At 41.3% G+C, this 22,449-nt stretch overlaps 1 protein-coding gene across 1 annotated transcript in view; it reads left to right on the top strand.

The window, feature by feature from the left end:
- The window catches only part of GRK3 (G protein-coupled receptor kinase 3), a 107,751-nt gene that overhangs the window by 27,377 nt on the left and 57,925 nt on the right, over window positions 1-22,449 (top strand). Inside the window, exon 3 of the mRNA XM_066260274.1 lies at window positions 16,333-16,406. Coding sequence (XP_066116371.1) covers window positions 16,333-16,406 — 74 coding nt within the window. The remainder of the gene's footprint in view (window positions 1-16,332; window positions 16,407-22,449) is intronic.

The following is a 22,449-nucleotide window of genomic DNA, read 5'->3' as shown; positions in this document are numbered from 1 at the left end:
AGATATGTTTGTGCCAATTAGCTGTACACATATCTTCTTTGATGAAATGTCTGTCTAAATCTTTTGCCCATTAAAAAAAATTGTCTTTCTGTTATTTAACATATGTATGATTTCCAAGTATTTTCTCCCAGTTTTTGGTTTCTTTTTTTCATGGTGGCTTTTAAGGTACAGAAAGTTTTAATTGTGATGAAGTCTACTTTATATGTATTTTATGAGTCATACTGTGGTGTCAGATACAAGAACTTTTTGCCTAATTGAAATCCACAGAGATTGTCTTCTACACGTTTTATCATTTCTTTTAGCTCTTTCATTTAGGTCTTTGGTTGACTTTTTTAAAGTTAATTTTTGTGTATGGCGTGAACTAATGGTCTAAATTCGCCCTTTGTTACATATGGATGTCCAATTGAACACCATTTGTTGAAAAATGTTTCCTTTCACCATTGGATTGGCTTTGCACCTTTGTTGAAGATTAATTGACCATAAATGTGAAGAATTCTTTCTGGACTCTCAGTTTTGTTCCATTAATCTACCTGTCTGTCCTCATCCAGCACTACGGCGTCTTGATTATTGTAGCTTTAGATTTAAGTTTTGAAATTAGGAAATAAATACCGTACCACTTTGCTCTTTTTTTCATCTAAATTGCTCTTTTGCTGTTGTGGGTGTGTTGCATTTCTACATGAATTTTAGCATCAGTTTTTCAATTGTTACAAAAAAAAGTTCTGGGATTTTGATGGGGATTGTGTTGAATCTATAGATCAATTTTGAGAGAATTGCTGTTATAACAATATTGTCTTTTGGTTCACAAAAATGAAGTGTCTCTACATTTGTTGACGTTGTCTTTAATTTCTCTCGGTGGTGCTTTGTAGCTTTTAGTATTCTTGTTAAATTTATTCCCAAGTATTTTCATGTTTTCGATGCTACTGCAAATGGGATTGTTTACTTCATTTCAGTTTTGGCTGTTCACTGCTAGAACGTGGAAATAGAAGGGGTTTTTGTATCAATATAGTGATCTTGTATCCTGCAAACTTGCTGAACTAGTTTACCAGTTCTAGTGTTTGTATATATATGGATGCTCCTGTGTGTATGAGTGTGTGTGTGTGTGTGTGTGTGTGTGTGTGAATTCCTTAGGACTCTATATAGGATCCTCTCTCTGAATAAAAGCAATATTCTTTCATTCCAATCTGGTGCCTTTTTTTTGTTTGTTTTACTTTCACTTTAATTTTGTAAATGTTTTTTTTATGTTGGTCTCAAACATATTTAGCATGATTTCAAAGGACATTTACATAGGAAGAATATATAAATTATTTTTGGCATTTGAGGTCAAGGCATAAGAAATATACTTGTTAGGGGCTTTGACAACAAAAATGTATGTTTTGTTATAAAATAATACAATGGGAAAATAGAAATTGTACCAGTGGTCCTTTTAAAAAACATTTCTGAGCACTCCCTATAGAAATAAAGAAATAAAGATGAGCACAAATGTCATAGGTACCTATTAATAAACATTGGCATTTATATAAGACCAAAGAAATACTAAACACAAAAGGAACAGAATAAAATGTGTTGGGGGTTTTTTGTTGTCAGTTTCAAAAGAGCAGTTTCCAGTCTGTTTTATAATTTATCAAATCACTGCTTGAACTGTTTTGTTAAAATCTGCACATTTTTCTAACTGCAACTTCTAACTCAAAGGCTGGACTTAAATTATAGTAAATTGAGCACTTTTGCATATGGTTCTAGAGAGATCTCTTAACCTGGGAACCAGCCTATGTCTTTGCTTTCTCTTTTGTTTCTACCTTTGTTTGGCTGCATTGGTTTCTGTCCCCTGAAGGGCCTTCCTCTGACAAATGCTCCCCTGATTGACAGTCAAGGAGTGGGCTCCCACCCTCTCTTATCTATAGAATTTCCTCCAACTGAGAAGAAAAACGGGGCAGGGGGCACACATTCAATTCTGCATCCATTGTCCCTATCTTTGTGGAGACTTTTAGTGAGGGAAAGAGTTAAAGATCCCTTTAAACTTTCAAATAGCAGAAATCAACACTTGACTAAGCACAGCTAATTGGATTTTTCAACCTAGAGAAATTAGGAGCACAGGTTCTACAGTTTCAACTTGGGTTTCCTGCTAAAAATGCTGCCCAGAGAGGATGGACACTGGAGAAGAGGGGAGAACTGTTAGGACTTACAAACCTGTTGGCCGCACGCACTCTTTCCCGTTGACTTTCTTATTGCCTCTGTTGGCTTCAACAAGCTTGGGTATCAGTTGCTAGTGTTGGAGTCCGCCCGATCTGGAAGGCGTCACCCACCCTGTCGTGAGCCTCTGCTGCTCTCAAACTGGGGACATCTGAGAGATGTGAGGTAGCTTTCAAAGAGGATAAAAAAAAAAAAAAGCCAAACCAGTTCTATGAGAAAATGTAGTTGTCTTTAAAAAAACAACAAAAAACACTGTTTATTAGAGCTGGCTTTTTTTTTAAAGCTTTCATGCAAGTTCTAAGATCAGTCAAGAAACAGTTAGACAAGCTTCATTTTACTAGGATAAGAGAATCTTTTCATCCAAACTAATCCCAAGAACTGTAGGGGCGCTGGCGTATGGCCACCTAGGCCCCTGGTCTGCGGGCTGGCAACTCCATGATCTTTTAAGTTATTGCTGTTTAATTTCCCTGAATATTTCTGAGTTCCTTCTTGATAGGAATTAATATTAGTTTAAGACAGTGATGGCTACCTGTGTACTAAACACTGCGTGTTTTCTACATCAGGTTAAGTAATGTGACCATGTTCGCTGAGTGTGAGTGACGGGGGAGTCAAGAGGCTCTTGAGGCAATCATGAGGACTTTGACTTTTACTCAGAGTGAGATAGGACACAGGGAAGTTTGGGTGTCAGGGTGGCATGCTCTGACTGAGGTATTCACAGCACAGTCTAGCTGCCCTGGAAGTGGGGCCGAGGAGGCAGGAAGCAGCGGCTTCTGCGACCTGCAATGAGCAGGGATGCTGGCTCTGGCCCATGGGCGGGCAGCAGTGGAGGTGATGAGAGGCCACTGGTTCCAGACTTGAAGGTAGGGTTCGCAGTGAATTGTGTTGTGGCGCAAAAGGGGGTGGAAGGGATGGGGACTGGCAGGGGACACATGTCCTCAGGTTCAAGTGGGGCCAGGGGTGCCGGGAAGGCTCAGATAAGAAGAGGGGGATGTAGGGTAGTGATTTTGTTCATGCATCTTGTTGGTGACTTGATTTGCATAGCGGGCTTTTTGCCAGAAGAGAATTGTCATACCTCCTTTGCATTCTGCCCGATGCTTTTAGGTCAGCCTTAGCTCAGATCTCTGCCCCAACTCTGCTAGCTTTCAGCTTGCTGTTAAGTAGAGAAGTCTTACGATTTGGGTTAGACAAGAAATCCCAGTGAAGGTAGGGCAGGGAGGGTTGTTCTAGTCCCTCAAAGAGACTGTTTTAAACAGTGGTGCACAAAAGGAGAAACGAGGGCAGCTTCTTAAAGAAGCACATGTTCTTACTTTGTAAGATGCACTTGCTAAAGAAATCTATTTAAAATAGAAAATTTCACTATAACTTAAAAAAATAACATTGTTGGTCTTCAAAGTTTGCTCTTTGGGAATTCATTTGTTTTATAACATAATTTCCAACTATTTAAGAAGATTGAAATTAGTTTTGTTTTGTGGCTCCTACTCTTAAAGTAACAGGTGGGTTCAGGGTCGGTGATGGAAAAGAATGTGACAGAATAGCTTGCTGGGAACCTTGATTTGGGCCCTCTTCTCCCATTGTTGCTTTTTAGTGTCTGGTTATCAGAATGTGCCTGGTTTCCTTCTGGTGAGACATCACACAAAGAAGGATCCAGGTTTTGTTGCTGTGTGTTATTTATTGATTAATATGCTATATGCTGTTATTACTTTGGAAGAACAATTCTATAGAGGTCTAATACGCATATAATACTGGGCATCCATTTTAAGTATAGAGGCTGAATTTTGGCAGAAGCGTACTCCATGCATTACTGCACAATCCACATACAGACCGTTTTCATCACTTTTAAAAGGCATACTCTTGACCCTTTGTATTTAGCGCACCCAGCCCCAGGCACCTGCTGATCTGCTGTAAGTCACAGTGGGTTACACTTGGCTTTTATAGAGCTTCATATAAATAGAATCAAACAGTGTGCACTCATTTTTGTCTGGCTTATTGGCCTCAGCACAGCACCTTTCTTTGAGGTTCATCTGTATTGTTGCCTATGTAGAGATTTTGTCTCTTTTATTGCTGAATAGTATTCCACAGTACAGACTTAACACGGTTCACTTGTTTGTGGACACTGAGGTTGTTGAAATTTGGGGCAAGTATAAATAGAGCTGTTATGGACATTTTTACACAAGTCTGTGAACATACCCTGTCATTTCTCATTGGTGCGTGTCTGGCAGAGTACTTGCTGGATCTCCTATGATAGTTGTGCGCACATTGCGATTGTTACGTCATCTTGATGTGTCGACCCCTCTGCCATTATGAAATTCTTTATCCTGGTAATATATTGTTCTAACATCAACTTTGTTTAATATTGATATAATCACTCCAGCTTTTTTGATATTGGTGTTTGCATGGTACATCTATTCTATTAACTCTTTCTGTTGATTCAAGAGAGAGAGAATCATCAACTCATTGTTCTCCTTGGTTATTCCATCTAGTTGTACACTCATTGGTTGCCTCTCATATGTGCCCTGACCAGGAATAGGACCCGTGACCTCAGCATCCTGGGATGATGCTCTATCCATTGAACCACCCAGCGAGGCCTATTACTCTGACTCTTCCATTTACAGTTGAGTAATTAATAGTAGAGTTGGACTTAAGTCTCATATCCTCCTATTTGTTTCTTGTGACTTTCCCCCTTCTTTTCCTGTCTTGTTGGGTTGTATACGTTAGGTTGTTGTCACTACTAGCTTCTGAGCCACACCTTTCATTTCATTTATTTATTTTATTGGTGTTTCCGGCACCTCGGCTTCCCTGAACTCCTGGCTCCCTCGCCTCAGCAAGACCACCGTGGTCTGCTTGCGCCCCCCCAGTACCAACTTTCAGAAAGTACCTTCAGGCCAAGAGCTGGCCTACCCCAGGCCTCCTGGTCAGTGTCCCTTTTTCCAGGGATTCGAGCCCTTTCCATGCCTGAAAACAGTCATTTCATGTATTTTGTACAGTTTTCTGGCTGTTATGGTGAGAGGTTGAATCTAGAACTTGTTACTGTATCATAACCTGAAGTGTAATTTTATTTTTGAAATAAAAAATTAGGCTCTTGGTGGGAAGAACAGGTTAAATATCTGAAACTGGACTGCTTGTGAAACCCTTGACCTATGACACCATCGGTTTCTAGCTTCCCCATAGCAGCACAGTCAAACCTAAGAAGCAGAAGCTTTGAAAAGATCTGAATGATGATGGCAGTAGTCATCAAGGTCTTGCGTGGTCTGTGCCATATGTACGCATGTCATTTAGTCTTCAGGATAACCCCACATGGAAGTCACTGGTAGCTCCATTTTTCAGGTGAGAGAAGAACCACTCAGAGGTGAAGTGACTTGTCCAGCATCTTGCAGACTTTGATGGCCTGAGCTAGGGTCAACCATCCGAAGTGGGATCTGACACGCTCCAGAGCCGGGGCTTTCTGTCAGTATGCAGGGCAGACTAATCTAGTAACTAAGTAGTAGGTTTTCTCCAGATTCTGTAGAGGAAATGTCTTCTGGGGCAGTAGTGCAGTCTAGGTTAACTGATGTGGGAACTTCAATGCATGAAGTGGTTAGTTTCTTCCTGAAATAGCTACTGTTGCCAGGAACAAAGGGTGTCTAATGTCCCATAAGAGGTGGTTCTGGAGAAATCACCCTCTGTCTTCTCTTTTCCTCTTCTTTTCCACCTTTCTTCTTTCACTCTTCCTTTTCTTTCCTTTATCTCTTTCCCCCCTTTCCCACCTTTCAAACAGCACAAGAGCAATAGCAAAAAGGAATGAAATCAAAACCAATCACATATATGCACCCCTGTGTTCATTGCAGCACTACTTAAAATAGCCAAGATATGGAAGCAACCTGCGTGCCTGTTGACAGAGGACTGGGTAGAGAGGATGTGCATATATGCAATGGAATACTATGCAGCTGTACAGAAGGAGTGGAGTCCTGCCATTTTTGACAACATGGATGGACTCAGAGGGTATTATGTTAAGTGAAATAAGTTGGATAGAAAAAGACAAATACCAAATGATTTCACTTATATGTGAAATCTAAAAAGGACAAAACAAATGAATAAACAAAATGAAACAGAAACAAACTTGGATACAGAGAACAAATGGACAGTTGCCAGAGGGGAGAAGTGTGGGAGGTTAGGTAGAAAAGAGGAAGGGGTAGTACTAATATGATATTGTATATCAACTGCAATTGAAAAAACTGTTTTTAATTAAAATAAAACAGAAATAATCTCTGTCACAGTTAAATTCCTGAAACCATAGAATGTTAGGCCTAAATGAAACATTAGACTTTATCTATTTCAGTCTCGTAGTTTTATTGATCAGGAGACTAAGGAACATTAGCACAAAGCGAGTTGACTAAAACCACACAATTTGTTGACATACAACAGGAGCCAAACTTTAGAGTACACTAACCATGGGGACCATCTGATTTCCAGGTATTGTGACTATCACTGGGGCCTGAGCATCTTGTCAGTGCCCGGTAGATAATGAAAAGCCGATGACAAGAAGGAGACTAACCAGGCAATTGCTTAAATTAGTTGTCTAGGGCCTGACCTGTGGTGGCGCAGTAGATAAAGCCTCAGCCTATAATGCTGAGGTCGCTGGTTCAAGGCCCCGGGCTTGCCTGGTCAAAGCACATATGAGAAGCAACTATTATAAGTTGATGCTTCCTATTCCTCCCTGCCCCCCTAAAATCAAGAAATAAAATCTTAAAAGCAAATAAATAAATAAATAAATAAGTTGTCTAGGGGGTGTTTCTTAGTGATTTGAGAAGGTGATTGATTTCAAGAAGGAAAGAAAGCCATCCCCATGAAGATCAGGTGGAAGCACATTCTCAGCAGAGAAGGAACAGCATGCTCCATAGAAGGAACAGCATCGTAATAAACTGAGGAAGGAAAACACACAGCCTCTTTTAGAAACAGCCAGAAAGGCCCAGGCAGGCAGCACTGAATGAGAAACAGGGAGAAGATAAAGCCAGAGAGGTGGACAAGACTCAAGAACTGAAGGGCCATTTGGGGTGGGGCGTGTGGCAGTGTGCTTGGTTTCTGTGATGCCTACTGACTCTCTCCTTGTCGCACATGCCCTGTCATTTTCCATCTCCACTGCCACCACCTTTATTTATACCTGCGATTACAATCCAGCGCAGGTACTGGATGATTGCACTTGGATTGCAGCCTGACCCACATTTTTTGGGACAGTTCTCCTATTTTTCTTTTCATTCTCCAGCCCCGTTTCTGTCTGTGATAAGGTCATCTGAAAATACCCTTTCATAATGTCACGTCTGCATCCTGAACCCCCACCGCAGGGTAACATTCCATTTGTTACTGTCATTTGAGTCATCTGAACTGGCCTCGGTCTTTTCTTCTTTTCTTCTTCCTTGTCTCCTGCTACCCAGCCTCGCTGGCTGGCGATACACTGTCACCATGCACACTCGTCTGTGTCTGGTGTCCCTCTGTGGGTTGTCTCCTGGCCTGTGCTCTTTTCAACGATCCGCCCATTTATGGGTTAGCTTAGCTATAAACAGCCCATTTTCTGATGTCCCTGCTGCTGCACGTGTGGCATTCATTTGGCACTTGCTCTGGAAAATGTAATAGGACCAGGTGCCTCATTAGAGTTGTTTCTCTAACCAGACTCCAGAATTTCTGAGACCAAAGATAACTTCTGGTGCTGTTTCCCCCCAGTGACTCTAGGGACTCAGGGTCAGTATGTTTACATATCAGAGGGATCGGCTTTTTGTTTTGTTTATTTTGTTTTAACATGAAATTCTTTCAACAGCCATTGCTATAAAACTCTTATTTGCAGCATTGAGTATTTGTATACTGGGTGACTATTTTCTCAGTGTGATGACAGCATTCCAGGGGTGAGTAGTGATCCCCTGATTGCACACCCAGTGTCCCCTTCATCACCTTCCCTGTGGCCCTTGTGGGTGACTGCACTGTTGGGATGGGTGACGATATGAACATAATGGAAGCAGAGGGGTGAATTGGGCAGCAGTTCTGAGCACACAGGTCATGGGACAGCAGCTGTGGAATTGTCTCCCCACCCCTTGCCCAAAGGGTAGACAGAGCGTTCACTGAAAAAGCCAGCATTGCTTCCCACGGCAGCATCCCCACTTCTGGGAGATGGTAGGAAGCCCTGAGTGTAACTGCCTTTATAAACGTAAACTTTCGGCCCTGGTCGGTTGGCTCAGCATTAGAGTGTCGGCCCAGTATGTGGAAGTCTCAGGTTCAATTCCCAGCCAGGGCACACAGGAGAAGTGCTCATCTGCTTCTTCACCCCTCCCCCTCTCCTTCCTCTCTGTCTCTCTCTTCCCCTTCTGCAGCCAAGGCTCCATTGGAGCAAAGTTGGCCCGGGCACTGAGGATGGCTCCATGGCCGCCACCTCAGGCGCTAGAATGGCTCTGGCCTCAATGGAGCAACACCCCAGATGGGCAGAGCATCACCCCTGGTGGGCATGCTAGGTGGATCCCAGTCAGGCACATGCGGGAGTCTATCTGCCTCCCCCCACCCTGGCCCCCGGCTTCACACTTTGGAAAATATACAAAAACAAAAACAAAAAAACCGTAAACTTTCTATACAACATTTTAAAATACCTGTGTCCTGTAATTGAGAAATTACTAGAATCAGCTGGTTATCAGTCAAAATGAATTTGGGCATCGTAACCAGAGAAACCATTTCATTGCTCTAGTAAGCAGTCTTTTTGTGCTCAGTTTCAAGTTAAAATATGAACAGCACCTCTAGCCATGAGTCACTGAGGTTCCTCAGCAGCGGATGTGGGCCTTCTTGTCTCAGCAGGTGGGGCGTGGCTGCCTCACCACCTGGCGTTCTGCTATCACGGTTCTTTTCATTTGAGTCTCAGAGGCTTTTGATAACATCTTCACATTCAAAACAGCGATTTTCAGCCGGTGTGCTGCAAGAATTCTTAAATCATGTAATACCTGAGTATTTAGTCAGAGGTACTAACCTCTTTTCCTTTAGATTGTCAAATAAAAACAATGACACAGCCAACAGATTAGCCATCTGATATAAGTGAATGAAAATTATACATTTTTTTTAATTTGGCAGATTGGGAGAAATATATATTTTTTGGTGTGCCACAGAATTTTAGTAATTAATTTATGTGTGCCATAAGATGAGAAAGGTTGAAAATCGCTGTTTGAAGAGAAATATTAAGGGAGTGATGGTAGGCAGGCAGTGCTAGTTTACAGGGGTCAAGGACCTGCTTTAGCTCAGCTTAGGGAATGGGATGAGGATGTAAGGGCCACCTGGGAACAGGAGTGGTGGCGGATGAAGGTCCTGTCACAGAAGGCTATGGGGAATGGAAGGGGGAAGAATTCAACTTTGCTCAAGGCCTTTCGTGTTTAGGAGAAAGAGCCACAGCTCTGAATTCCTCAGACCTGGATTGGAAAGCTGAGTTTTAATTTTTTATAAAACAATCATCCACTTGTATTAAAAGCTATTCCTCAGCAGGCTCTTTGACATTTCGAAGCGTTCAGCAAACGCTCATGATTGTGTAACTGATAAATACCCGGTGGTACTGGTATTGGTATTCTTTTCAGTGGCGCCGTAGCCTGCTGGACGGTGCCCAACTCTCCTAGCATCCTCAAGAGCATTATTACGTAAGGAAGCATCCCTCCACTTCTCCCCTGGAAGAACTTGCTCTGTCCAGATTTGAAGTCTCATTCTTCCCTTTGCTGAACCGAAGTTTCCACTCTTGGAGCCCCCCCCCCTCGACCCTCTGGTCTGTCAGTCTCTCCGGGCCCAGCCTGTACTCAGCTCTTCCTGAAACCATCCGTGACTACATCTTAATTCCTGCTGATCTCCCACTTTGGAAACTTAGCACATGTTTATTGAGCCGAGTAAGTCCTGACCATTGTGCTAGGGATTAGAGAGAACCAGTACACAAGAGCGGCCACCGCCCTGTGGAGCCCATGAATAAACAGCTGCTGGTGACTCGCACAGAAAGAGGTGCATTTGGTCCTAACCTGCCGCCCGCTGCCTGTGCCAAAGGCCAGCGTCTTGTTTAACGGGGAAGTGCTGGCATTTCCATTAATGCCAGGAACATGACGAGGACCCAGAAGTGGACACATGGGTCACCCAGATGGGGCTGAGTACCTAGAGGTGGGGAGGTGGACAGATTCCATGAGCAGCAAGGATTGGATTGACTAGCGAACCTTGATACAGAAAGTCCGGAGACACTTGTGAGCCAGAGTCCATAACCCAGATTGAAAATGGGCAAGGGTCATGAAAAAGCAAAAGCAAATGGGACCAAAACATAGGAAAAGACTTTCAACTTTATTTTAAATAAATAAATAAGAGAAACACAAAATTATATTTTTTATCTTTCTGATTGGCAAAACCTCCAAAAGTTGTATAAGACATTTCTGGTGTGGCAGTGGGTTAGAACGGGCACTCTGATCCATTGCAAGCAGGAGCACACCTCGGCACCCATCCAGCGGGGCTGGTTTGGTTGGGTCTGGTCACAGAATGCCTTTGTAACCTTTGGCTCCGAAGTTCCATTCTGAGGAGTGTATCCTACGAGCACGCATGCGCACATGAGAAATGATGTATGGAGAGGGTATATTGGCAGCATCTCGCATGCTCATCATTAGGGAACGAGTTATGTAAATACTATGTTCCGTCCATGATAGAAGATCCTGCGGCTGAGGAAGCCACCAGGTTATACATGGTTACTAGTGCAGCCAGTTGTCCAAGGTGCCGTGTTCTGGAAGGAAGACTGGTGCAGGCAGTGTGTATAGTGCGGTGAGAATAAGAATTGGTATTTGTGCCCGCCTTTGTTTTGTGTTAGAAGGTTACACAAACACAACAAAGAGACCCAAAATGTCTGAGGCTCTACACATAGGTGTTTCTTTTCCTTTCTCAGTGGGTGACAGGGCAGGCAGTTCAGGTTAGTGTCTGGCCCCCCTTCCTCACTCCCTTCTTGTGCTGAGCTCTTCCCTTGTTGTGGTGCTGGGGGCCCTTAGGCCCTGTAGTCCTCTGTATCTAACTGGGTGAGAGAGGGTGAAGAAGTCACACCGATTTCTTAACAACCCTGGGCCAGAAATGACACATGCCACTTCCCCACTGGTGGTGGTGGTGCACTGCTGGGAAGACAAGTACAAGGATGGGAAGGAAACTTCTCTCTCTCAGCCTTTTCATATGCCTTAAAAATCTTTGAACCATTTTATCCATTCAGAAAATAGGCAATAGATAGTGGCTCTGTAGTGGGATAATGTGAAAGTGACAAGAACCCAGGGCTGCAGGCTCTGGAAGAGACAGCTCCACCTAGCCTCTGGTGGGGGTCATTCAAAACCCACTGCATTAACCAGGTGAAGTCTGGAGGAGGTGGGTGGTTGTGAGAAAGACGGTGGAAAAGTGGGTGGGGGAGAATCGCCAGGTGTTTGCTGAGAAGGGAATGGGTTTGCTTCAGAGAGAGGAGCCCTGTGAAGGTATGAAGGGCTCCTGGCATGTTGAGCGACAGACAGGTGTTCACATCCAGCTGTGCGGGGCAGGTAGGGTACCGGCTGGGCTTTGGTGCTGGGAGGTTGTGGGCAGAGTGTGGTGTGCACTGCAGTGCAGATGGAGCTGGGCCTTACCCAACATTCTGAGTGCCTCCAATGAACAGTTCAAAAGCAAGGGAACAGCACGATCAGACCCAAGGCAGCCGCGTGTGGGACGAACTGGAGAGGAGACAGGACGAGCCTAGTGTATTCGCTGGGTGGTGATCTGAGTGTCATGCATTCCCTCTCTCCTTTACACAGCGAATTTGACACTTAACTAATACAGTGCAATGAAGTATTATCTTTTATGTCTGCCTGTCAATACCTCCAATCAGATTATAATTGCTTTGAGAACTCCTTCATTTCAGAGTTTCATGCCATGAATGCTTATTGATTTTCTTTTGTTTTAAATAAAGGCATGTTGAAATAGACATAGAAAAAAGGGCACAGATCCCAAGTACATGGCCTCATGAATGATCACAAAATGAACACACTTGTACTAATTGATTAACTCTTATTCTGTTTCTTTTTTGTTAAAATTATGATTAGATTCAGCATGTTCAATCCCCCCCCCCCTTTTGTCCTGGCTATGTTTAATCTGTGGTATACTCTCATACCCTCATTTCCATAAAGCCAGTGTTAATCGTTGTTTTGGACACCTTTGGGAAATCTAGATCAGATGGCTTATTGGAATATTTCTATTTAACTTAATATTATTTGACATCTCACTTTATTCTGAGTGTCAGTTTGTTTGTGTATAATTAGATGTGCACAGAACTGTGATTATTGAAGGTATTACCACAGTCTGGTGACATAGTCAGAAATTTTTTTCTATCATTTTATAATAAATATTTTAAAAAAAGGCTGAAAGTAATCCAGCTATTAGAAGAGTTAAGGTAGAATTTTTTTGCCCCTGAGTTTTCCTGTTTTCTCCCCAGACCCAACATTCTTTTCTGTTCCCCGTTAAGTTAGGAGTCAGTGGCTTAGAGCATTCTATACATTTTTCTTTGGCCACATTCATTATCATTGGTCCTTTCGTCCAACAGATCTTTAATATTCAGGGCCCCACGTCTCTTCCATTATCTAAATGAATGATTTCATTAATTAATAGAATATTTTATTGAGCATGCATGTGCTGAATTTCAATTGGGAGTGGAATGGATAATTTGGGTTTTAGGAAACCTAACTATTTACAGTATTCCTGAATGACAGTTCGTTCATAATTTTCTCTTTCCATAAAGTTTGAAGTCAACAAGTGAAAGTTCTAGTTTGTTAGAGTCAAATGAAAATAAATATATGTAAGATTTATATGAAAATTATAATTAGCTAAATATTCATTTTGATTTATATTGTTCATTCCTGTTGGAACTTGGAAGACATGAAAGGGAGTGTTACTCACTGGGAATTCAGCCAGAAGGGACATGATACCCTATGGGAATTTTCAGTCTTAATACTGCTATCCATTTTTTCTTCATTTATGAATTTGTTTTTCTATTTATCATTGAAGATTTCCTTTATTTTCACTTGTAGAGAATATTATGTGTCCTAGATGTGTCAGAATAGTTGTTTTTGACCTCTGCCTTACTAAAACCTTTATTACTTACTTATTTTATCCCACGCCTCTGTGTGTGAATGATTTTATTTTCCATAGAAGCCTGTGCTTTGTACGGACATCCTGTAGATGCTGCGAACCCTGTAAGTGATCAGGCAGCTATATATGTTTTAGTAGTTACTTTGTAGATAGGATTTGTTATATAGATAACCAGCTTGTCATGGATGGAATCAGTTTTAATTCTTCCTTTCCATTTTGAATAACTTTCATTTCCTTTTCTTACTTTATTGCACTGGCTAAGACCGCTTATAAACTATTGAGTAGAAGAAGTGAGATTAGATATTCTTGCTTGTTTTAAACTGAAATTCTATGTATTCTGTTCATCTCACAGCTCAGGGAAGTCTTACTGAGATTCTATATGAATCTGCTCCTCTTTTATCATTTATCTCAACACCTTTTTAAAATTCCGTTATCTCACTTCCTATAAATCACACACTTATTTTATTTGCTTGCTTTGTTGTCTGTCTCTTACACCAACCCATAAGCCCCTTATAGAAAGAACTCTCTCACCATTGGCTCTTAGAGGATACTCCGTAAATGCTTTGTCAGATCTGTCTGTGTTGGTAGGTTATGCATTCTGTCCTCCTTCCCAGTGTTTGAATCTCTTTGGCAAAACCTAGGACAAGTATTTCTTGGAAGACTTCCTTCATATTTCTCTTCTCACTTTTATAATTTTTTTAGGAGGTAAAATTTCAAAATTTCTCTTAGATACCACTTGAACACTTTCAGAAGTTCTCGTGAATAGTTTATAAAAAGCAACATAATTCTTTCTACTAATTTTTGCACAGTATTGTGGTGGAAAGTTGGGGTAGTTTGACTTCCCTAGATGTTATAAAGTTAATCAGCATTCCTGCAGTTTGCAGTGGTTCGCATATGGAAACAAGGGTAAACACATCCACGGTTATCTAGTAAGCACATGTAAAATCTGGAGAACTCACACTGATCAAAGGAACCTGGTAGGCAAATTATTTTCCAATTTTTGTCCTTTAGATTTTGTTCTGATCTGAGAAGTACTTTATTTTTTAAAATATAATTTAAGTCTGATGAAGGTAAATTGCTTTCATCCTGGAACACAATGATCTAGAATTAATCCAAAAGGCAAAATATCTTCTGGCTGTTCCATGTAACAGCTGCTGTGATAGAAAGGAAGGCTTCAGTTCCTGTGAAAACATGAGAAAAAGAACGGTATTCCCCCCACTGCAGAATGTTACAGTAGTTCTTTGGCTGATCCTATACATTGACAAAGGAGAAGTTGCATTAAAGAAGAGCTAAAAACATATAAAGTTGGATCTTTATATATTCAACTCCCCCTGGCCCTCATCTTTCTCATTCCCCCTCCCTCTTTTCCCCTCCTCCTTCCTGGTTTCCCTTCGTTTTTCTCCTTGCTTTCCCCCCTCCTTCTTTCCCCACCTTCCTCCTCCTTCCCTTGTTCTCTCTCTGACCCTTCCTCCATGTTCCTATCAATACTGTATTCTTGTTCCTAGATGGACCAAATTTTGGGCCCAAACCAAGTTTCAATAAAGGTAAAAGCATTGAAATCATAGTGAATATGTCATCTGGCCATAATAGAATTCAATATCAGAAATATACGTGAAGGAGAAAAAACCACTTCATATCTGAAAATTAAACATTTCTGAATGACTCACAGGTCAAAGAAGAAATGACAAGGGAAATTTGAAATGACTTTGAAATTAACGAGAAAATGAGAATCATCGCTTTTATTTGAGAAAAGATTAATATGCAAATAGGCAAGAGATTCCCATCTTCAACTCTTCTTACTTCTCTGCATCTTGAATTTGCCACTGATTCCCTACATCAGCCTCCCCTCGGCTCCTGGATAAGATGAGTGTGTCCATGTCCCTGCTGCTGGTCTGTACCCAGCCCTAGGTAGTGTGACCTTGCTGACTTAAGTAAGTCTGGATACTTTTCTTTTAGTTCCAATGAATGACCATTTACAGTTTTCAAAGGTCATGTTCCTGGAACTGTGGAGGGGAATTTATGGAGCATTTAACAGGCAAGTTCAAGTTAAATGATTCTTAGGCTAACCTTAATTAAAATCTTGTCTAAGCTGCTTCCTTTGTCTCAGTTCTCCCTGGGAAATTCTGCTCTACCTTCTTCCTACATGTTGGACTTTTGTGAATCCCTCTTCAGTTCCCTCTGTGACTTCTGTTTCTTCTCGCAGTCCTTTAATTATTTTGACTTTTGTTCTTGACTGATAATGGCCTGTCCTACTCAACATCATTCATTCATTTAGGGTTGACTGTATGTTGGGAGTTAAGCTAGGCACTAACTTTGCAAATGAGGTGGGAGACTTATAAGTCAGATAATTAATTAGAATGTGCTGAGTACTTTGACAGAGGCAGGTTGGAAGGGTTATGTAAATAAACATTCATTCAGCAAATATTTATTGGCTTTCTACTGTGCAACGGAGGTGGTATTCCAGGCGTCCAGTACCGATTGTTTAAAGGTGAGGCATGGGGTTGTAAAGGAGTGACAAATGATTTGGGGATGGGTCATCTGCTCTGGCAGCAAGTGCTTGGTGGGGGCTCCGGGTTAGTATGTAAGTGGTCAGAGAAGAGGCTAGAAAGGTTGTGAAAGTCCTTCCATCTTTTAAGGGAGTTTTGTCCTGTGTCCATGGACATGGTGTTGATTCACTCCGTGATGACCACCCTTACCAGCACTTCCATGCAGCTTGCATCACTGTTTCTTTGCTTATCCTGCACACGCGAGTAACCAGCGGCTCTAAGCAGTGGTGATCACTAGCACTGTTTATCATGTATTTTTAAAAAGTGGGAGGGAGGTTGCCAACAGAGACGTAACATCAAAGCAAGGAGTCAGGTATGTGGTACTACCTGGAACATTCCCCTCCAGGGTGTAGTTAGCCTTCAAAATCTTTACTTTTATTATTTTAAGGTAAGGAAGGAAGAGGTTGACGTATAAACACACTACTTTAAAAATACCCTGTGGGGTAAAATTTCAATGTGCTGCCCACCCTGAAATTATTTTTTCCTTTTCCTTTAGGTTTCTTGCTATTTAAAGATTTTTGTTTGAATGAAATTAATGAAGCTGTCCCTCAGGTGAAGTTTTATGAAGAGGTAAGAAATAACTGTTTTTTACTAATGCTTTTATTTGAAAAGCATATTGAAACTGTACTTTGGAAAATGTTAAGACTAGTAAGTAGAGATTGACTGAAAGTAATACAAGATGTAACATATAGTTTGTTAGAGATGCTGACAACATCTGTACAGGTCCTATCTGTAAAGGCCCTGGAATGCTCCGGAGGCATGAGGGAGAGTGGACTGACATTCCACGGAAGCGAGAGTCACGCTGCGGTGCACCGAAGATTACCTGCTGTTCTATTTTCTGCAGAAACTTGCTGATTCTGGAGACAAAACTGAGGCAGAGGGCCGCTACTGGGTGAAAGAGAAACTAGCAGTTTCCTGGTCACACCTTGCTGGAGTGACAAATCGGAGACTTGGTGGGAGAGGGTGGAGGGGAGCGAAAGCGGTGGGCTGAAGCTTCCAGGAGACACACTGAGAGCTCCCACGGCCTTGCTGTGCGTGCGGTATTGAAATGTGGACCCATCGTGGGCCGGAGTCTGAGGACTGAACGGGCGGGAGACGAAAGCCCTAGGGCAATGCTCTGTTGAGGACCTGCTGCCACTTCCTGCCTGGGTCAGCCTGCGTCAGCCGTTGACTCCAGGTGTAACACAGTCCTGGCACATGGGAGTCCAGGTTTGGCCCTTGGCAGAAGGCAGCTTCTGGGAGACTAAAAGCCAGAAGAGGTTTCTGGGGCTAAAGTAAAAAAATGAACATGATTGGAGGAGCCCCACACCTGGGCTTAGTCTCCCTATCAAGCTATCTGCCAGGTTTTGAGGGTGAGTGGGACAGGAGGCAAAGCGCTGTTCTGAAAGCCTCCTAAGGGCAGACGTGATTTCAATGCTGAGGAGACAGATTTCTCATTGACCTTCATGGAGAGCCATGCCTTAGGAACAGGGCAAATGAGAAGCAGACTGAACCCTACAAAAATGGCAACTCACACCCAGCCCAGCTCAGCCCTGTGGGTGCTGAGCCCCCTCACTACCTGTGTGACAGAATACAAGGAGAGCCCTCTCTGTCTTTCTCTGCAGAAAGAAAATAACTATAAAGAATCTACAGGGTTTCACATACAGTAAAAACTATTTAACACCTAAGAGGCAAGATCATATGACTCAGAAACAAGGCAATAGAGGGCAGACTCGTAGATGAATCAGATGTTGGAGACAGTTGACAACTGCTTAACATAACTCTAAATAGTTTGTTCAAGACAATAGCTATAAGAAACGATGGACAAAATTGATGAAAGGATAAAGAATTTCAGCATAATTTTATTATGAAAACCAAGTGGACATTTAGAACATTATGTATAGGATTTGAAATTAGAATTAATGGCTAGAACCAATAGCAGATTGTTTACAATGCAAGATAATAACTAGTGAGGCAGATCAGTACATAATCTCAAACTGAAACACAGAGAAAAAAAATGAAATAGATAAGGACATTAAAGACACGTGGAGCATGGTTAAAAGGTCTAACATATGTAGAAGTGGAGGCTAGAACAGGAGGAAAGAGAATGGGGCAGAAGCAATACTTGAAGAGATAATACTAAGAATTTTACAAAATGATGAAAGGCAGCAGCTTACAGATTCAAAAAACTTAGAAAGTGCTAAGTAGAATGATTATTAGGAAATATTTCTTTGCCCATCATTATAAGACTGTGGAAACATACCTACAAAGATAAAAGTTTTAAAAGCAACCTGAAGGTGTAAGAAGACACATTGCTTTTAAAGAAGCAATATTCTGACTGATGTGACTGTGACATTTTAAAAGAAATAATTTTTAAAAATCAAACAAAAGGCCCAGGCCAATTGGCTAAGCAGTAGAACATTGGCCTGGTATGTGGATGTCCAGGATTCAATTCTTGGTCAGCACATACAGGAGAAGTGACCATCTGCTTTTCCACCTCTCCTCCCTATCTCTTCCTCTGTTTTCTCCTCCTGCAGCCATGGCTCGAAAGGTTTGAGCATAGTTGGCCCTGGGTACTGAAGTTGGCTCTATGGCCTTACCTCAGGCACTAAAATAGCTCAGTTGCTGAGCAACAGAGCAGTGGCCCAAATGGGCAGAGCATCGCCTGTTAGGAGGCTTGCTAGGTAGATCCTAGTTGGGGTTGCATGCAGGAGGAGTCTGTCTCTGCCTCCCTACCTCTCACTTAGAAAAAAGAAATCAAACAATGAAATGGCCCACTTTCAAGTACTGAAAAAAGAAAATCTTCTACGCTAGAATTCTACTCCCAGCAAAAATTTTCTTCAAAAATGAAGATGAAATAAAGATATTTTCAGACAAAAACAGGATATTTGTCATTGCATTACAATAAATACTAATGGGAGCTACCTTAAGTAGAATTATCCCAGGTGGAAATGAAAAAAGGAATGAAGGACATCATAAAGGAGAAATATGCAAAATATTAATAGGTGTTGACCATGCAAAACAATAACATAATGTCTTTAGAGTTTAAAATATATATAAAACTAAAACATATGACAGTAGCACAACAATCAGGAGAAAGGTTAAGTGTTTTTAAGAGTCTAGAATTACGGGAGAATAGTAATAGTAATACTTTGCATAGGTGTGTAATCAGTCAAGGACGCATATTGTAATCTCTAAGGTAACTTTTAAAAGAATAAAATTTGTATATTTAACAAATTAAAAGGGGGAGATGGAATAAAACAAGATTGTATTACTCTACAAAAAGGAATAAAAGGGGGACATGAAATAATAGGTGTTTAAATTGAAAACAATAAGATGGTAGCTATAAATCCATCTATAATTATATTTAATATAAATGGGCTAAATACTACAAGTAAAAGACTAAGCTTGTCAGACTCAATAAATAACCAAAAACCCTATTATATGCTGCTTACAAGTGACATACTTTAAACAGAAGGATGGAGAAAGATGTACAATAAAATAAAATACTAACCTAAACAAAGCCGATATAGCAACAAAGCCGATATTAGCCGATATAGCTAATATTAAAGTATGCTAATGCTCAAATGCAGCTTTGACATTGAGAGATTATTTCATAGTGATAAAGGGGCCAGTGTCACAATCTTTAAGCTGTATGTTATTATTGAATAATAACATAACTTCAAAATATACAAAGCAAAAATTGACAGGTTTAAAACAAGTCTATAATCCTAGTGGGAGATACACTACTTTATGAGCTTGTAGAACAAACAGATAAGAAATTGGTAAGGCTATAGAAGATCTTAATAAAGTAATAAACAAACTTGACCAAACTTACTTATATAGAATGCTACACCTTGCAAAATTAGAATTTTCATTTTTAAAAAGCACATATGGAACATTTACCAAAGTAGATCACATGATCTAAAGATCTAAAGAAAACTTCAGCCCTGGCCGGTTGGCTCAGTGGTAGAGCGTCGGCCTGGCGTGCAGAAGTCCTGGGTTCGATTCCCGGCCAGGGCACACAGGAAAAGCGCCCATCTGCTTCTCCACCCCTCCCCCTCTCCTTCCTCTCTGTCTCTCTCTTCCCCTCCTGCAGCCGAGGCTCCATTGGAGCAAAGATGGCCTGGGCGCTGGGGATGGCTCCTGGGCCTCTGCCCCAGGCACTAGAGTGGCTCTAGTCACGACAGAGCGACGCCCCAGAGGGGCAGAGCATCGCCCCCTGGTGGGCGTGCCGGGTGGATCCCGGTCGGGAGTCTGTCTGACTGTCTCTCCCCGTTTCCAGCTTCAGAAAAATACACACACACACAAAAAAAGAAAACTTCTACAGATTTCAAGATTGAAATTATTCAGAGTATATTCTCTGCCCACAATGGAATTAAGCTCTAATTTAATAACAGAGTTAACTAAGAAATCTTTAACTGCCTGGAAACAAATATACTACTAAATATAATATGGGTCAAAGAGAAAATTAAAACTAATTAGGAAGTATTTTAAATTAAAATAGATTTAAGAGATGACATGAAGGGGAGTAATATACAGTGACAGAAAATGATCTGACTTTGGGTGATGGGCACACAGCACAATCAGCAGTTCAAATATATATTATAGAGATGTTCACCTGAAACCTGTGTACTCTTATCATCAGTGTTACCCCATTAAATTTAATTTCTAAATAAGAAAAAAAGAAATAACATGTGCTGTTATCATTAACATAATGTATCTTTATCCCAAAGCATTTTGAGTGGTCCAAGGAAAACATAGCACAGTTAGGATTGCTATTAGTAATTTTTGTACAGGTTTGAAAATTGAAGGGCTATCCCTTTCTTCCTGGTTTGTTGATACATGAAAACTTGATATTTGTCTATGGTTCTAAAATTATATCAACGTATTTCTGGCAAGAATGGTCAAATTATAATATACACATAGTGGTGTATAAAAATGAGCTAAACTCAAAAAAATTTTACTCAGTATGAAGTAACTTTATTATTTCATTCTGAATCACAATCAGGCATTTTATCTGGATGTCACAGCTTTATCTGTCAAAGAAAATTTTCATTCCTGTGTTGCTAAAAGTGTCACCTTTCCAGTTTCAGCATGTACTAAGTCGCCTTGTCAAATAGGGAGAACTCGCCTTGAACAGACAGCTGTTGCGAGGTTGCAACAGATGGGTGAGCTACTTGGGGTTATTTCTTAAGTTTTTCTTGCCAGTGTGACTACTGCTGATGTGTTTGCACTTGACCTTTAAACATTGGAGTTCCCCTTTGTTGGCTTGCTCCCCAGCCCTTCTTCTCACCTCTCTTCTGGCTTGGCGCACGGTGGATCTGGGCTGTCAGATTATCCTCTTGGAGGATTATGTGCCAGAACTTCTTTCTTCTTTTACTGAAGATAAGCATCCAGCCTAGAGATTCAAATACAGTTCTCTGAATCAGTGCAGTCTGTGAGCATTGAAGTTACCCGCACTCCCTGGTTTTATCAGCCTGATTATTTCTGATTATTGTTTTATGACCCCAATCCCTGGAAAATTCTTTTGTTAAGATTTCTAAAATGTCTTATTTTTTACATTGCATTTCAATTTTTCTGTGACCCCAGACTTTTAACGCTATCCATTTCCTGTGGGTTAAAGTCCTAATAGTTTATCCTGACATTCACATATTTTATTAGTTATTACCTACCTTTCTCTCTTTATCTTTCCCTACTTTCCTAATTAGAACTTCCAGTAACCAACATTTCCAAACTCACTGAGCCCATCCATCTTTTTTGTTACTTATGTCCTCTCCCCAGCCTAGAGTGCTGCTCCCCCTTCTCAGCCTGTGGAAAGCCTAGACCTCGCTCACTTTAAATTCTAAATTTAATTTCATCCTCTCTAACAAGTCCATCTGTACAGCTGTCCCAGTCTTCTGTGTTGCTTACTCCCTTGGTTTTTACACCATGGATTCTCTGTAATGCTCACGTGTAACTCTTAACACATGCTTGCTGCGTGTGTGTGGGATCAGTCTTTTCATCTTGACCGTTATTTGACTCATAGAAGGCCCAGCTAGGATCCAGGGGCAGCTGTCCCTCACTAGCTGTGGGATATGGAGCCCATCACTGAGCAAACTCAGAAGCACCTCCCTAGTTTCAGTTCTGGAGCTTGAAAAAGTAATCAGTTCATTGTTCCTATACATGAGGAGTTCACAGTATCAGGACTCACTATGGAGCTTCGGTTACTTCATCTATGAAATTTCGTTAGTGACTATCTCCTGCTACTCGACAGGCTAATTGTGTCTCAAATAAGATGCTGGGTAGACAGTTGATTTCTAAAGCATCATATCTATAATATGCTGTTCAGATATATGGGATAACAGGGTGGATGAGAGTTCTAGCCCTACACTCAGACTGCCTGGGATTGGATTTGGACTCCACTGGTTACATGCTGCATAAACTTGGGCAAGCTGTCTGGCATCTCTGTCTAGGTTTTCACAACTAAGAATCAGTGTGATTGCAGTGCCTGTCTCTTAGGGTTGTATGTGAAGGCAACACACCAGCACCTGACACATAGTTATTGCTCAGTGTGTTGGTTTATACACTTGTTTGTTCCAGTTAGATTTGGAGGCAGCTTATAAAAATATGTATATGATACTTAGATTTAAAA

This window comes from Saccopteryx bilineata, chromosome 2 (assembly GCF_036850765.1).
Source record: "Saccopteryx bilineata isolate mSacBil1 chromosome 2, mSacBil1_pri_phased_curated, whole genome shotgun sequence".
Taxonomy (NCBI): Eukaryota; Metazoa; Chordata; class Mammalia; order Chiroptera; family Emballonuridae; genus Saccopteryx; species Saccopteryx bilineata.
This window is presented reverse-complemented; position numbering and strand designations above follow the sequence as displayed.